The following is a 15,384-nucleotide window of genomic DNA, read 5'->3' as shown; positions in this document are numbered from 1 at the left end:
CTCCCCCACCCCCAACCCCGGGGCCATTCGGTTTGGGGTCTGTTTGGGAGGGTCCGGGGGTATCCTCCGCCCCACATTCCCAACCTTAAGTATGAAAAAAGGGTCCAGCCTGGGTGTTGGGAGATTCGGAAAGACCAATGAGAGGCTGGTCCGCTCTTAAGTGTGGCGATGGGAAAGCTGGCTGGGACTGCACCCCGCTCCCCCCGTCCCCCGCCAGAACTTGGGCTTGTCCTGGTTGACGTGCCCGCGGGAGGGGGCGGGAGGGGGTACTGACCCGAGGAGCATCCTGCCACTGTGCGCCCGGCTGCCCAGTCCAGGCTGGGCTGCTGCCGGCTGGACCGGGTGCTCCCCAAGAGGCCGGGATGGAGGTAGGGGACGGTCTGGGGTCCAGGACAGCTCGGCGGGGCGGGGAGGGAGGAGGTGGGGACCGAGAGTGAGCCCTGGGGGTCCCGCCTGGGGACTGGAGGCGGGGTCGTACTTTCTGGAAAGAGGGGGAGGCCGAAGCGGGATCCTCCTGGTTCCCCAGAGTCTGAGTTGGGGCTGTGCCCTCGGGGCAGCGCCTCCTGCTGGCAAGAGACCAGCCCCGGGCGGGTGCCGCCACCTGGAGGGCGCGCGCAGCCTCGGCCCGAGAGCCCGGGGCGCTGCTGCGGGGCGGGCGGGTAGCGCCCCGGGCGCTGGGTTTTGACCTTCCCCTCGCCGGAGCCTACCCCACCCTGGAGCCAGAACTGGGGTCAAGGGGTGACACTAGGGACTTCTTGGGCTCGAGGTGCATCCCGGCTAGGCTGTCTCCAAATACATCCTCCGCGAGCCACAGGGCTTAAGGCCTGGAGAGAGGGGTGGACGTGGCTTCCCCGAAGCTCAGAGGCTGGGTCAAGTGAGCCGAACTGGAGCGTGCTTCCTTTTGGGTCCGGTCCGGGGCTGAGATCGGGGTTGCTGCCGCCGCCGGGATCGCGGAGACGGCTTTGTTGCTGGGGCGCGGCGGGCTGGGCGTCAGGTGCGCGAAGCAGGGGTGGGAGCCTCCCGCCTAAACCCCAGGGTCCTGCCCTTCCAACTGCCGAGGCGGAGATCCCGTGCCCCCCGGGGCTTTCTGAAGCCCTGGTGAAGGAAGCCTGGGAGGAGGGAGGGGGAGAAGTGGGAATGGAAAGACGGGGAGACACCCAGATGCACGGAGAGCTGGGCTAGAAGAGAGGAGAAACGGAAGTGGGGAGAGGCTGGACTGAAGGGCGACCGGAGAGCGTGAGTGGCAGTGGGAGGCGGTGGCGAGGGAGGACGGGAGAGGGAGGGAGGAGGCGGGAACGAGGGAGGGAGGAGGGAAGGGGGAGGAACCGGGATCGAGGGAAGGGAGCCGCCGTGGAGCTGGGCGGGAGTGGGGCGAGGCCGGGCGTGCAGGCGGGAGCCGAGTGCTGAGCAGCCGGCCGGGTCCCGCTCCCGCCTCGGAGCCCCTGGCCCGGGGAGAGGGGGAGAGGCCGCTAGCCCGGTCTATGTCTTTTTCTGACTCCAGTGCAACCTTCCTGCTGAACGAGGTAACTGCGGGGACCCCCCCCCCCATCTCCAGTGGGTGGGAGGAGAGCTCTGGTCCAAGCTAAGAAGAGGGCCCGCATTTGGGGGAGCCTGCAGCATCATGGGGAGGTGATACCTGAGAGAGGAGGGGTCAGTAAGAGCCCGCAGCTCCCAAGAACTGGGACTAGGAGGGTAGAATTGAGACACCAGAAAAGGGGCTGGGTGAGAAAGGCTGCCAAGCCCCCTCCCCTCCTTTACTGCTGTCCCTCTGCGAGTTCCCTAGGGGATAGCCTAGCAGCTGGAATGCTAAGGACTTCCTTCCACCTGTTATGGAAATCCTATCCCTGCCTCAGTTTCCTCATGCAATGCCTGGGGATTGGGATCTTCCAGCTTCCTGATGCACTTAGGGAGAATAACATGTGCTCTGGAGGCTCCTAAGACTCCCAACTCCCAAACCTGGCTTTTTGGGGTTTTCCTTTTATGTCTTGCTCCCACAACCAGGCTGACATGAGACCCTGAGTAGACAGGTGTAGATGAGATGAGAAATGAAAAAAATGAAAGGGGCATTGGGTAGCAACCCAGAGGTATGAGGAGGAGAAAGGGAATGTTCTGTGGGCTTGCAGGACCCAAGGGATGGGCCCAGGTATGAGGAACTTGAATCCCTCTTTGGGGAAATTGTTGGCATGGCACCTAATTGCCTCTGAAGCAGACTTACACTATTGTCCCAATTGGGGATGGAAACAATGAGGTATGTGAGGAAAGAGTGCTGCTGATGGCACATTCCCTGATACCTACAGTCCCAGGACCCTCCTGCGGATGGGTCCCTGCATCACAAAATTAGGAGAGAACCTTTAGAACCATCTCCCAGAGCACATTGAGGATAGAGGATATTATTCTCTTACCTCTCCACTCCCTGGAAGGAAAGAATTCCAGAGACAGAAATGAAAAGGGAAGATATAAAGAATTCTGAAAAATAGAGAAGGTACTGTCTAGTAACTTCCAATATAGATGGATTTGAAAGATAAACTGTAGGATCCTGACCTGTAGGATTCAGGAAACTGTGAAAGCTGAGGACTCTGGCAAAATGTGTACACAGACTAGGGACAGTCTTAAGATGAGGATTCCTCTCTCTTTTTTTCTACCCAAGGGAACTCAAAGAGGAGACACAGGTGGGAAGCCAGCTGTGCCTTCTACCATACAGGTCATCAAATCCTTTCAAATCGTGGTGGATAAAGGAATGTCCAGACTCCTGAACTCATCTTCTTAGGTGTGAGAAATTGGGAATGGAAAAGTGACTGGGCTCTGACAAGAGCACAGACTAGAGAGTGTGCTTTGAGTGCAATCCATGTCTGTTTCAACATCCTCCTCTTGGGGTGCCCAAGTGGGTGGTCAGAATTCAAAGGGATAAATATGCTCAGCAGGTGAAAAAAGGAGGGAGCTCAAGTGGAAAGATCTTTTAAGAAAAACTCTTCCAGATTTACTGCTCTATCCTGTCAAATCTCAGTAGTCCTTTGAGTGGCAGCCGAATGGTACTGTCCACCCCACCTTTGCCCTTTCACAGAGCAGACTTGACCTTTCTCCTTCGTACCCTTAATGTGCCAGGATCCTACTCACAACTTCCCCCAACCTCCATCCTAAGGTTTCCCTCCTCTCTTCCTTTATACTCACCTAAAACAGCCCCTTCCTCCCCGCCCCCCATCCAGTTCCCACAGAGGCCTCGACAATGTCTGGCACAATCCTTGGCAGGGAAGTGAGGTTTCCTCCATCCCGGCTCAACTAGGATGAAAAAAAAAAAATCTACCCGTGCAACAGGTGTGAGGAGGCCTACCTAGTTTACCGAAACTTCCCCCTTTCTCGGGGTCGGGCGATACCGCCCTTTGCGGCAGCAGGCACCCAATGGAGGGGGCTGGGCTTTTGTTTGGGGCCGGGGGCTGCTTTCGTGGCATTGGCCTGGGGTCCTCAAGCCCCTGCTCACTCACCCCAGTCCTCCCAGCGGGAGGGGAACGCGTTGGGAGGCTCCGGGACTCGGGGTGCAGACACGCCCTCTCACCTGGGACCCCTTCCGCTCGCCGCCCGTCCGCCACCCCCACCCCCAGCCTCTTCGGTCGCTGGTATAGGCTCTCCATTTTCCCGTCTCCGCGGAGACTGGATCTGATTTGATCCCTCCTTTCTTTCCAGCCGGCTTTCCCCGTCACCGGCCTCGTCTTTCTCCGGTCGGGAGATCGGAGATACCGTGTGTCTCCCGTCTCCCTCCACTCCCCCCCCCCACTCCCCACTCCCCCCCCGCTCCAATCCCCCGCGCGCCCCCGCCTGTCCCCGGCCGCCCCGGCCCGCGCCCCCTCCCCTCCCCCACGCCAGCCCTTTGTTTCCCGGCGGAGCGGTTCCTGGGTTGCCGTGCCGGCGTCTGGGGCTCCGCATCCCTCCTCGCCCCGCCTCCTCCCTGCCTAGATCCGCCCCGCCTGCAGCGTCTCCTCCCACCTCCCCGCCGCCCCTGCCGGAGGTGCAGGGGGCGCGGGACCCAGCTTCCCCGGCCTAGCGCCCGCCCCCTCCCCAGCCCCGCCGCCACCACCCCCCGCGCCTCCGCCACCCCCGCCTTCCCGGGAGGGGGTCAGGTGGGCGGGCACTATTGTTGTGGGAGCCGGCGCCAGATTCCTCAGCCGCCTCGGGGTGGGACCGGCTGGGTTTGGGGGGTGGGGAGGGGGGGGAGCGGTGATCTGAGCTGCGAGCAGCTGGTCTTCGCGGCTCGCTCGCTCGCTCCTTCGCGGTCTCTCGCTCCCCGCCGCCGCCCGCAGGGCTGCGGGGCTCCGGCGGCATCTCGGGCGCGGCCCGCCGTCCTCGCCCCTGCCTCGGGCCGTTCCCGCCCCCACCGGCGCCGCTCGCTTAACCCCCCCCCCCCCCACCCGGACTCCCCCATGTATGACGACTCCTACGTTCCCGGGTTTGAGGACTCGGAGGCGGTGAGTGCCCACGGGGAGGGGCGAGAGGGGTGGGGGAGTCTGGGTGACACCTCCTCTCCCTTCAACCTTACCCCCAATTCAGGACTTTGTGTGTTGGGATAAGGTGCGTATGGCTGGCGTGCGCTCTAGGAAAGTGGGGAGATGGCTTTTCCTGCCAAGGGCTCCCCAGCACCCCAGATCTGTACATCCAGTGTGTGTGGTGTGTGTGCATCAAGGGAGCAACCCCAGGAAGGCTCGAGCAGGTGGCCCCCAAGTCTAAGAAGGGACTGAGAGAGGAAGGTCTGGAGGCCCTTGGCACCCAGATTTTAAAGAGGAAACAAGCCAGGGCTGGAGTTACAAATTCTGCGTTTATGAGGTCTGAACACAGCAGTTAGAGAAGCTGGGGCGCCCCAGGGGAGGGGGAAGGGGGACAATCTAGACCTGTGCCTCTAGCAAATGACAAATGAGGAAGCTGGGAGAACATCCGAGAGTGGGGCGCCAGCCTCTTCAGGTAGAGACTCATAAAACTTGGGGAGCTGCGTTAATCCCCCTTGCCATCCTTTCTGCGCATCGCCTTCTCTCCTCATCCTCCCTTTAGCCCAGTTTCTCTCTCCCAGCACATGGGTGGGCCAGCTGACCTAGCCTGGTCCATTTCCCCAGCCCCCTGCAGAGCCTGGCTCCGGAGCACCCTGCCTCCTGAGCTCCTGCTCAGCATGGAAGGCCTTGTTGGTGAGGCCAGAAGAGCCGAGGGCCCGGGGATGGAGAGGAAGCTCTTTGCTCAGAAAACCAGGCAACCGATAAATATTTAATTCTCCTCTGCTTTTATCTCCTGACCCACTGAGACAAATCAGCTCATTAGGCAGTGATTCCCGGAGCTCAGAAAGCAGGGAGAAATGCTTGGAAAGATGGGGTAAGAGTGAGGAGTAGCTTTGTAGCCCCTCAAAACTGCCAACCTTCTTTTAAACGTCCCCAAAGAAGGCCTTCTTAGGAAAGGCCTTCTACATGGCATGGGTGTGGAGGAGGTCGGAGCCCTCTGGACCTGACAGCACACTGGGTCAGGTTTGCACCACTGCCAGACCCAGGATAGATGAGTTGTGGCTTGAAGAATGGGTTGCTGTCAGTCCCTCAGTCCTTTCTGGGATGGGGCTTCTTTGGGCTGATTTGCCATGGAACCTCTAGGACTAATTACATTTCCGCTTAGAGCAGATGATTTTCAAGGCTCTGGTGGACAGCTCTTTCTGACAGTTGAGGGGACAGCTGGTGTAGCCCAGGGTGCCAAGGTGAGCTTGAGAACAAACCTCTTTGTGGGGCTACAGGGCCCTAGAAGGTTCTTGCCACCCCTGATGCAAAGGCAAGAGCTGTTGCAAGGCAAAGACTGACCCATGGCTGGTGTTTGAGGGCAGTCTGCTGACCCTTTGCTGCCTCCAGGTCCCTCTCTAGTGCCTGGGTCACCCTCCCCCCCTTCCCTTTCTCTTGCCTGGCTCCTTGCTCTCCCTGAGGCCCCCTCTGAAGCAGTAGGAGGGAAATCAGGCTCTAAATAAATCCACCGGCTCATCTCCCTCCTCTTCTTCCCCCGTGCCAGGCAAGAGGAGCTGCAGCCTGCCCACACACTCACCAGGCAAGGGGGGCACCACCAGGGCACTGTGCCAGCTCTGGCAGCTCCCAAGTACTGAGCCTCTGGCTGTTTGGGCAGAGCAAGGGGTGGGGAAGGTAAGACCCCAGCACATACCTGGCCGTGTGGTCCTCAGCCTCCCTGAGTAATAATTGGAGTAGCATCAAGATGGGTGAACCTTGAGGACTCAGGATTCCATTCCAAGCACAACTCATTAACTGTCTAGGGAGATAGCCTGGCATTCCCTTCCTAGGGTGAGAGGTCAGCTAACCTAGATACTCCCTCCCCCAAGTTAGGGACATTAAGATGACTAAGTTAAACTGAGAGCCTGGACAACAGAAGCTGTACGCCTCTCCCGCACACTCTGGGCAACTAGAATGTATCTGCTGTACGCTCTCTGAGTGGCCATTTCTATCGTGCCTCCTGACCTGCTGGCTTCTGTCTACTTAGGCAGCCAAGGTAGAGATAGCATTTACGTCCTAACACCTCAGGGAGCAAGATCATTTACCCTACACAAAAGGTCTTTTCTAGGGCTTAGCCTCGCTGTCCTACTGCCAGGTCTCAGGAGGATAGAGAGCACCAGGCTCCCTGCTGTAAAATGGAGCCACTTTCCCATGGGCTCTCGTCATGCCTGTGGACTACTACAGACATCGTCTTTAGTTTCCACTCCAGGACTGTGTCCACACTAAGCTGGCCAAGGCTTTTGAACAAGGCAGAGTTGGGGCAGAGGACTAGGTAGATTTTGCTTTCTCTACTGAGTATCTGACCTGGGCTACCTTGTGGGTGGCCAGTCTAGTGGGTTGGGTGAATAGTTTTCAGCCTGAGAACACTCTAGAGTCTCTTCTACACATACTTTATCAGAACCCTTTATCAGAACTCCTACCTTCTCTCTGTTACCTGGCATTTCAGAATTGCAAGAAGTATCTCTTCAGGTGTCTGCAGATAGGGAGGAGAAACTGAGATAGAAAATGGAAGATTCCTTTTTCCCTAGAATGAGAGGAAGGACCGACATACTCATTTTTAACCATTTGTCTCGAAGTCCTGCTGCCCTTTCCTCACTTGGGCATCTACTGTATGGCCCTGAAGCCAAGCTCTGTAAAACTTCAAATATACCCTTATTGCCCCCAATCCTTCATTTGGACAAGACTCAGAGACTCTCCCTTCCCCCCTCCCACACCTCCCCAAGGTCTTGCATCTCAGCTGGGTTGCTTAGCACCAGCACAGCTGCCCTCTGAGGCCCCATATTCCCTGGACCCAAAAAAGGGGTGGAGAAATGTAAGCTAAGTGGTAGGTATGGCCCAGCCTCACCTGTGCCCAGGGAAGTGGCTTTGTGTTGTTCTCTCTGTCTGTCTTACCTGCTGCTCACACCTGGCCAGTTGCCCTAGCAGATGTGGGAGGAAAGAAATTCAGTAGTGCAGGGACTAAAGAGAAGGCATCTTCCAGGAGTTGGCAGCCTTGGGCTCAGTCACCCTGCAAGGGCAAGGACTCCTCATCTGGAAGCCTTCAGAATCTTGTCAGAAAGCTGGGTGCTGGTGGCTCACACCTGTAATCCTAGCTACACAGGAGGCTGAAATCTGATGATTGTGATGGGAAGCCTGCTTGGGCAGGAGAGCCCATGACACTTGTATCTCCAGTTAACCACCAAAAGAGTTGGAAGTATTGCTGTGTCTCAAGTGGTGAACACAAGCTTGAGCAAAAATGATCAGGGACAGTCCTCAGGCCCAAAGTTTAAGGCCCAGGACTGGCACACACACACACAAAATTGTCAGAGTAGGAAAAGGGCTTAAGGGGGCAAATGGGTATATCCCGGCACTCAAAATCAGTGATGGGCCAGCAGCTCATGCCTATAACCCTAACAATCTTAGGAGGTTGAGATCTGAGAATTTTTGCTCAAAGCCAACCCAGGAAGAAAAGTCCTTGACATTCTTTTTTTTTTTTTTTTTTTTTTGCCAGTCCTGGGCCTTGGACTCAAGGTCCTAAGCACTGTCCCTGGCTTCTTTTTGCTCAAGACTAGCACTCCGCCACTTGAGCCACAGCGCCACTTCTGGCTGTTTTCTGTATATGCGGTGCTTGGGAATCGAACCCAGAGCTTCATGTATACTAGGCAAGCACTCTTGCCACTAGGCCATATTCCCAGCCCAAGTTCTTGACATTCTTAACCACAAAAAATACAAAAGTGGCGCTGTGGTTCAAGTGGTAGAGCATTAGCCTAGAGCACAAAAGCTCAGAGACAGTGCCCAGGCCCAAAGTTTAAGCCCCAGAACCAGCACACACACACAAAAGATCAGTGATGTGCCAAGATTAGTGATTTGCTGACTGGCTGTATTCCTGCCAGGCATCTTAAAGGGATAATGTCCAGACTGTCTGGATTCAGAATCATCTGCAGTAGATCATTTCCAATATATCCCCCTTCCCTCTCCCTCAGAGGATATTGTGGAGGGGAGGAAGGGGAGGGAGGTTGAGGCTGTCTCTATTCAAGGCTTCAGTATTAATAGGCTTAGGGGAGGGCCCCTGATGTTCCCGCTTGTGGATCGTGCCTGCCTCTCATAGCCTCAAGAGAGGGCTTTTCTCTGGAGACAGGAGTAAGCATCAGAGTCCAACCACCTCCTTCCTAAGTGAGGGCAAAGCTGGGTGTAATGAGGTACTGGAGTAGAGTCATCTCAGTGATGACTTTATACCTGAGCCCAAAGGTCACAAATGACTCTCTCTCATCCCAGGGTTCAGCCGACTCCTACACCAGTCGTCCATCTCTAGACTCAGACGTCTCCCTGGAGGAGGACCGGGAGAGTGCCCGGCGGGAGGTGGAGAGCCAGGCTCAGCAGCAGCTCGAGAGGGCCAAGGTATACATTCTGGGAAAGTGGACACCTGTACTGGGTCCTGGGTCCCCGGGGGTCAATGGCACAATGTGTTGAGTGTTGGAGAGTGTGTTTGACAGAGGCTCTGGCTGACACCCTTCTCTGCTGGGGCCTTCATCTTCCTTGATGAGGTGCTGAAGCTGGAAAAGGGTGCTCTGAGGTGCCTTTCACTGCACTGATGACCAAATTCTCTAGCACAAACCTGTGGCATTTGCTGTGCGGACCAATGTCAGTTACTGTGGTGTATTGGATGAGGAATGCCCAGTCCAGGGCTCTGGAGTCAACTTTGAAGCCAAAGACTTTCTGCACATTAAAGAGGTGATTTTGCTCCCCTGCCCTCTGCAGCCTCTACCATTTTTTTCTATTCCTGTTCCCAATCTTAAGTTCTGTGTCTAGAATTAAGTCCCCAACTTGTCCACTCTTCCCCATAGTTATGCCTGCCCATCCCTCATGTCCAACACCTAATCTGTCCTTCTGAGGTCCTAAGACCTGATTTGGTCCAATTAAAGTGGCAGTCTCTGAGGTTCCCTGTGTCACTGGAAGACCACCCTCTGAAACCAAATGGCTCATGGCTCAGACTTGGCTGCCCTGCCCTCTGACATCCTCTGCCAACCACCCCTTGTACTGTGTTCTTCAGACACAGTTCCCGAAGGCCTCCTCAGCTCTTTCACATTGAAGAGCCAGGCAGAGGCCTAGGCTGGCTCCTCTCAATGCTCCTCCCCCCCCCCCCCCAGAAGTACAGCAATGACTGGTGGATTGGGCGGCTAGTGAAAGAAGGTGGAGATATTGCCTTCATCCCCAGCCCCCAGCGTCTGGAGAGTATCCGCCTCAAACAGGAGCAGAAGGCCAGGTGAGAGCAGGGCTGAGATTCAATACACATGTGCTGAACACATGTAGCTGATCCACAAAACACAGAGGTCGCCCTGCATGCATACCCCCCCTATCGCCACACAAATACACAGCTACATTTCTCCATCACACAGCATCTGCAAGTTCACATACACAAATGCATGGATAGCACACATACTCTCACAAAAGTAGGCCAAAATTTACACATTATTATTAAATCATGTCTAGAACCTACACAAGCACATTCATATTCTTTCCTTTCTTTTCCTCCTCCCCTTCCCCTTCTCCCCTCCCTCCTCCCTCTGTCTCTTTCTTCTCTCAGGAGATCAGGGAACCCTTCCAGTCTGAGTGACATTGGCAACCGAAGGTCCCCTCCTCCATCCCTAGGTAGCTTCCCCCAAACCTGCCGGCTTGAGTAGATGGGTACCAGACACAGGGGCAGTGGGTCCTCCCTAGGGAGCTGTGTGGGAAGGGGCTGGTGGAAGGACGAAAAGAGCCTAGAGAGCCTAGCATCTTCCCTGGGGGAGGGACAACCGTGCACGCAGGGCCTTTTCCCTTCACCCACTTTAATCTTTTATTTCCTTTTCCAAAAAGCCAAGCAGAAGCAAAAGCAGGTAAGTCAAGGGAGGGACCTTGGCTGGAGTGTGGTGGGGAGGGGGAGAGTTCATGGATCTGGGGATAATTTTCTGGGTAGAAATTCATTGTCGGAGGGGCAGAACAGAGGGGAGGGAGCCTAGAACGCCTCGTGCTGTCCTCATGGCAGTCAGGCATAAGGTGGGCACCAGGGCTGTGATTTTGTCCAACTTCCTGTCTATTCTGCAGGCAGAACATGTGCCCCCATACGATGTGGTCCCCTCCATGCGGCCTGTGGTGTTGGTGGGGCCCTCTCTGAAGGGTTACGAGGTGAGAGATCTCTAACCCAAGAGTCACCCCTTCTGAGCCTACTATAGAAAGGCTTTGGGGACAGTGGGTATCCTCCAGGGTATGTGTGGAGAGGGTAGACTCAGCCATGGTATGATGCCCCTCCCAGGAGTACTCTCTGTCAGTGCTATGCTTCCTTCCCAGGTCACAGATATGATGCAGAAGGCTCTCTTTGACTTCCTCAAACATAGGTTTGATGGCAGGTAAGCTGGGCTGGCCTGGCCTACCCACGGCAAGTCTAAAGGGAAACTTAGATTGCTGGGTAAGGAAGGCCAAGGCTTTAGTTTAAAAGCCAGCTATGGTTCTCCAACCCCATCCTCAGGATCTCCATCACCCGTGTCACAGCTGACCTCTCATTGGCAAAGCGATCTGTGCTCAACAATCCTGGCAAGAGGACCATCATTGAGCGCTCCTCTGCCCGCTCCAGCATTGGTGAGGAGTCCCTTAATTCTGGCCTCTTTGCTCACATGATGGTAGTGAGAAGTGTCCTTTTCCTCTTTCCCTCTCTAGCTCCTTGTCTGCTTGTCTATCTCCTGTACTGGCCCAGAGAGCCTTCTTCCCACTGCTTCATTTCCCCAGTTCTCTGCCTGCATAGGCCTCCATGTCCTTTCCGACCACCATATGGGAGCCCTCAAAACCCTAAGAGTGCTGGGTGCCAGTGACTCACACCTCTAGTCCTAGCTATTCAAGAGGCCGAGAGCTGAGGATCTTGGTTTGAAGCCAGCCCAGGCAGGAAAAGCCCATGAGATTCTTATCTCAAATTAAGCACCAAGAAAAGCCAGAAGTGGAGTTGTGGCTCAAATGGTAGAGCATCAGCATTGAGAAGAATAAAAAACCTCTGGAACAATGCTCAAGCCCTGAGTTCAAGCCCCAGCATCCCCCCCCCACCAAAAAAAAAAAAAGAAAAAAGAGGGTAAAACAAGGAATGAAGCCCTTGGTGAGCAGTGTTTCTTTCCCTTCTTAGCTGAAGTACAGAGTGAGATTGAGCGCATATTCGAGCTGGCCAAATCCTTACAGCTAGTGGTGTTGGATGCTGACACGATCAACCACCCAGCACAGCTGGCCAAGACCTCATTGGCCCCAATCATTGTGTTTGTCAAAGTGTCCTCGCCCAAGGTAAGGCCGCAGGGATGAAGGAAGGGAAAGGCCCACGGAGCTGCCTTCAGGAATGCACCACACATCTGCTTGGGGCCTGCCTGGGGTGCCTAAGTACCCTTTTCCTGCTGTCCCTTAACACTAATCTGGATCATCCTCACTGGCTACTGATTCTTCATCACCAATAAAAGACATACCCAGTTCTTTCCAGGGCACACTCTGCCTGGAGCCCCAAGAATCCAGGCCTTGCTCTGCCCTCCTACCTCAGGTACTCCAGCGGCTCATCCGTTCTCGGGGGAAGTCACAGATGAAGCACCTGACTGTCCAAATGATGGCATATGATAAGCTGGTTCAGTGTCCACCGGTGAGTGCCTGAGCCAGATGCTCCCTCTACCCAAATCCAGAGCACAGGAGAGGTAGAGATGGGTATGAGCTACTACTGACAGGAAACCTCATTTCCTCCCTCCCTCCTCAGGAGTCATTTGATGTGATTCTGGATGAGAACCAACTGGAAGATGCCTGTGAACACCTGGCTGAGTACCTAGAGGTTTACTGGAGGGCCACCCACCACCCAGCCCCTCCTGGCCCTGGACTCCTGGGTCCTCCAAGTGCCATTCCAGGACTTCAGGTACTACTTCAGCTACTCCAGCTCTGTGGTACCGATCTGGTGCACATAAAAATGTCTGGTGGAGGGCTGGGAATATGGCCTAGTGGTAGAGTGCTTGAGTCGTATACATGAAGCCCTGGGTTCAATTCCTCAGCACCACATATGTAGAAAAAGCCAGAAGTGGCACTGTGGCTCAAGTGGTAGAGTGCTAGCTTTCAGCAAAAAAGAAGCCAAAGACAGTGCTCAGGCTCTGAGTCCAAGCCCCAGAACCGGAAAAAACAATTTTTTTAAAATGGCTAGTGGGAGAGACAGTAAATCAGTGAGATTGGTAATCAAGAGATTAGGTTTTCTAAGGGTCAAGAGGAACACTGTTTGCAAATTTTCAGGTAGAACCTGACTTTGCAAGAGTCAAAAACCTACTTTCGGGCTGGGGATATGGCCTAGTGGCAAGAGTGCTTGCCTTGTATACATGAAGCCCTGGGTTCAATTCCCCAGCACCACATATACAGAAAACGGCCAGAAGTGGCACTGTGGCTCAAGTGGCAGAGTGCTAGCCTTGAGCGGGAAGAAGCCAGGGACAGTGCTCAGGCCCTGAGTTCAAGGCCCAGGACTGGCCAAAAAAATAAATAAAAACAAACAAACAAAACCTACTTTCTAGCTTGGTGCCAGTCACTCACACTTATAATCCTAGCTCCTCAGGAGACTGAGATCTGAAGGTCATGGTTGAAAGCCAGTCTGTGCAGGAAAGTTCATGAGAGTCTTATTTCTACTTAACTAGCAAAAAGCCAGAAGTGGAGCTGTGGCACAAGTGGTAGAGTGCCATTCTTGAGCAAAAAAAGTTAAGGAACTGTACCCAGATTCTGAATTCAAGCCTCAGTATTGACACCACAAATGACAACAACAACAAAAGACTTCGTGTTTTCTGTATCTGACCCGGAAGAACGCTTAGCATGCACTAATTCCTGTATGTGAGAATTAAGTGGAGAGGGCTGGGAATATGGCCTAGTGGCAAGAGTGCTTGCCTCATATACATGAAGCCCTGGGTTCAATTCCCCAGCACCACATATACAGAAAACAACCAGAAGTGGTGCTGTGGCTCAAGTGGTAGAGCGCTAGCCTTGAGCAAAAAGAAGCCAGGGACAGTGCTCAGGCCTTGAGTCCAAGCCCCTGGATTGGTTAAAAAAAAAAAAAAAGAGACTTGAGTGGAGGAAGAGTTCCCACCCTATTGAAAGTGGGAGGGGTACGAAGAGTAGGTCTGTGCTACTCCAGTGAGCACTGTTCTGTGCTTTGCAGAACCAGCAGCTGCTGGGGGAGCGAGGCGAGGAGCACTCACCCCTGGAACGGGACAGCTTGATGCCCTCAGACGAGGCCAGCGAGAGCTCCCGCCAGGCCTGGACAGGATCTTCACAGCGCAGCTCCCGCCACCTGGAAGAGGACTATGCAGATGCCTATCGGGACCTGTACCAGCCTCACCGCCAACACACCTCGGGGCTGCCCAGTGCTAATGGGCATGACCCCCAGGACCGGCTCCTAGCCCAGGACTCGGAGCACAATCACAATGACCGGAACTGGCAACGCAATCGACCTTGGCCCAAGGATAGCTACTGACAGCCTCCTGCTGCCCTACCCTAGCAGGCATAGGCACAGCTGGCTGGGGCACCCACTCCAGGCAGGTTGGAGTTAGACTGGCATTAGGCTGCCACTAGGCTCAGCTCCCACCACCCCCTGCCCAGCCCCAGCTCCATGGCTGCCTGTGGTCTATAGGTTCTGGGAGCAACAGGGGGCCCCTCACCTCCTGGGCACAGTGACCCCGTAGACTCCCATTCCAGGTACTAGCCATTCTGCACCCCTGGCACCTTCCTTGCCTCCTGCACAAGAAGTTGCCCCATTGGGCAAGTCCTTCAGGCCAAATCCCTCTAGTAGGGGGCCTTCTTGCCAGACTCAGGGAAGGGATGTCCCCTCAGAATAACAGAAGATGGGGGTGTGGGCAACATGGCCCGAAGAAGTAAGGTTCCTGAGCAGGCACAAGTCCTAACAGTTAAAGGGACTCAGGGGTTACATAGGCCTCTATTCACCTCACTGCCACACACCAGAAATGAGACAATCAGAGGCCAACCTGGTGGCATTTCTGGACAGAAATCCACATCCAAGACCGGAGCAGCGGGCAGGCGAGGCTGGGCCAGACAAAAAGACCTCACAGCCACAGCTCTCAGAGGAAAGGGCACTTCTTACCACACCAGGAAGCTTAGCCTCTGACAGCATGAGGGACCTGGAGCATGGTCAAGCCAAAAGATAGAAGCTGACCTAGACGGGGGTTTGGAGGAAGAAGGAACAGCTTGGGGGCCTCCTTGCCTTTCTCATTCTTTTGCCCTTGCATCCTGCCATTTCTGTTCTTTCCCTTCATGCCTCCTGGATGATAAGTTTTCAAGACTATTCCCTGACTCATATTGCTGCTTGTTAAGTTAGGGTTAGATGGGGACATAGGATACAGTGGGCAGCCCAGAGGCCCTACCTGGTTACCCTGCCATATGGCTCTAGTGTGTGACCTACAGAGCATGTTCCACAAGACCCTGCCCCAATCTCACTGTCATCACCAATAAAACACCATGCACAGCCCTTCATGTGTCTGTTGTATGTTGGATCAGGTAGCCATGTGCCTCCCTATGTGGTCCAAACCTGGCAGAGAGGTAAAGTATTTTGGCCTCCAATGACACATTGAGTGGGAAGGGAAAGGAACAGAGCCATGAGTCTATACTTCTGGACACACCAGGCCCTTCTTGCCCTGGTGTCAAGACAAATTTGGCAGCACAGAAGTGACTTGTTCTGATTGGTGAGGAAGAACCTTAGTCTCAGTTTTCCATTGTCCCTGTCTCAGGCTCAAAGGTGATTACAAGCACCTACACCTTGAATGACATACTTGCCTAGCTCTGATGGGTAAGGAAAAACATGAGAGTAAGGGGTGCGAGGGGTGGGAGTAGAACCAGGGTCTATGATCCTCTCATCACAATC

General features: G+C 54.8%; 1 protein-coding gene across 3 annotated transcripts; it reads left to right on the top strand.

The window, feature by feature from the left end:
• Positions 1-347: 347 nt before the first annotated feature.
• Cacnb3 (calcium voltage-gated channel auxiliary subunit beta 3) lies at positions 348-14,991 on the top strand. Of its 3 annotated transcripts, none has more exons than XM_048365346.1 (13): positions 348-368; positions 8,766-8,888; positions 9,099-9,221; positions 9,638-9,753; positions 10,075-10,139; positions 10,347-10,366; positions 10,575-10,655; positions 10,818-10,876; positions 10,996-11,105; positions 11,638-11,789; positions 12,037-12,132; positions 12,244-12,396; positions 13,669-14,991. In XM_048365346.1, the coding sequence occupies exons 1-13, from the start codon at positions 363-365 to the stop codon at positions 13,981-13,983; spliced, it is 1,419 nt and encodes a 472-aa protein (XP_048221303.1). In that variant the 5' UTR covers positions 348-362; the 3' UTR covers positions 13,984-14,991. The 3 variants fall into 3 exon arrangements, with proteins under 3 accessions (XP_048221303.1, XP_048221296.1, XP_048221288.1); XM_048365339.1 differs by lacking the exon at positions 348-368 and adding an exon at positions 1,346-1,523; XM_048365331.1 differs by lacking the exon at positions 348-368 and adding an exon at positions 4,212-4,457.
• Positions 14,992-15,384: the final 393 nt, after the last annotated feature.

This window comes from Perognathus longimembris, chromosome 1 (genome assembly GCF_023159225.1).
Source record: "Perognathus longimembris pacificus isolate PPM17 chromosome 1, ASM2315922v1, whole genome shotgun sequence".
NCBI classification, from domain to species: domain Eukaryota; kingdom Metazoa; phylum Chordata; class Mammalia; order Rodentia; family Heteromyidae; genus Perognathus; species Perognathus longimembris.
The sequence above is the reverse complement of the archived record's forward strand: the minus strand, read 5'-3'. Positions and strand labels throughout refer to the sequence as shown.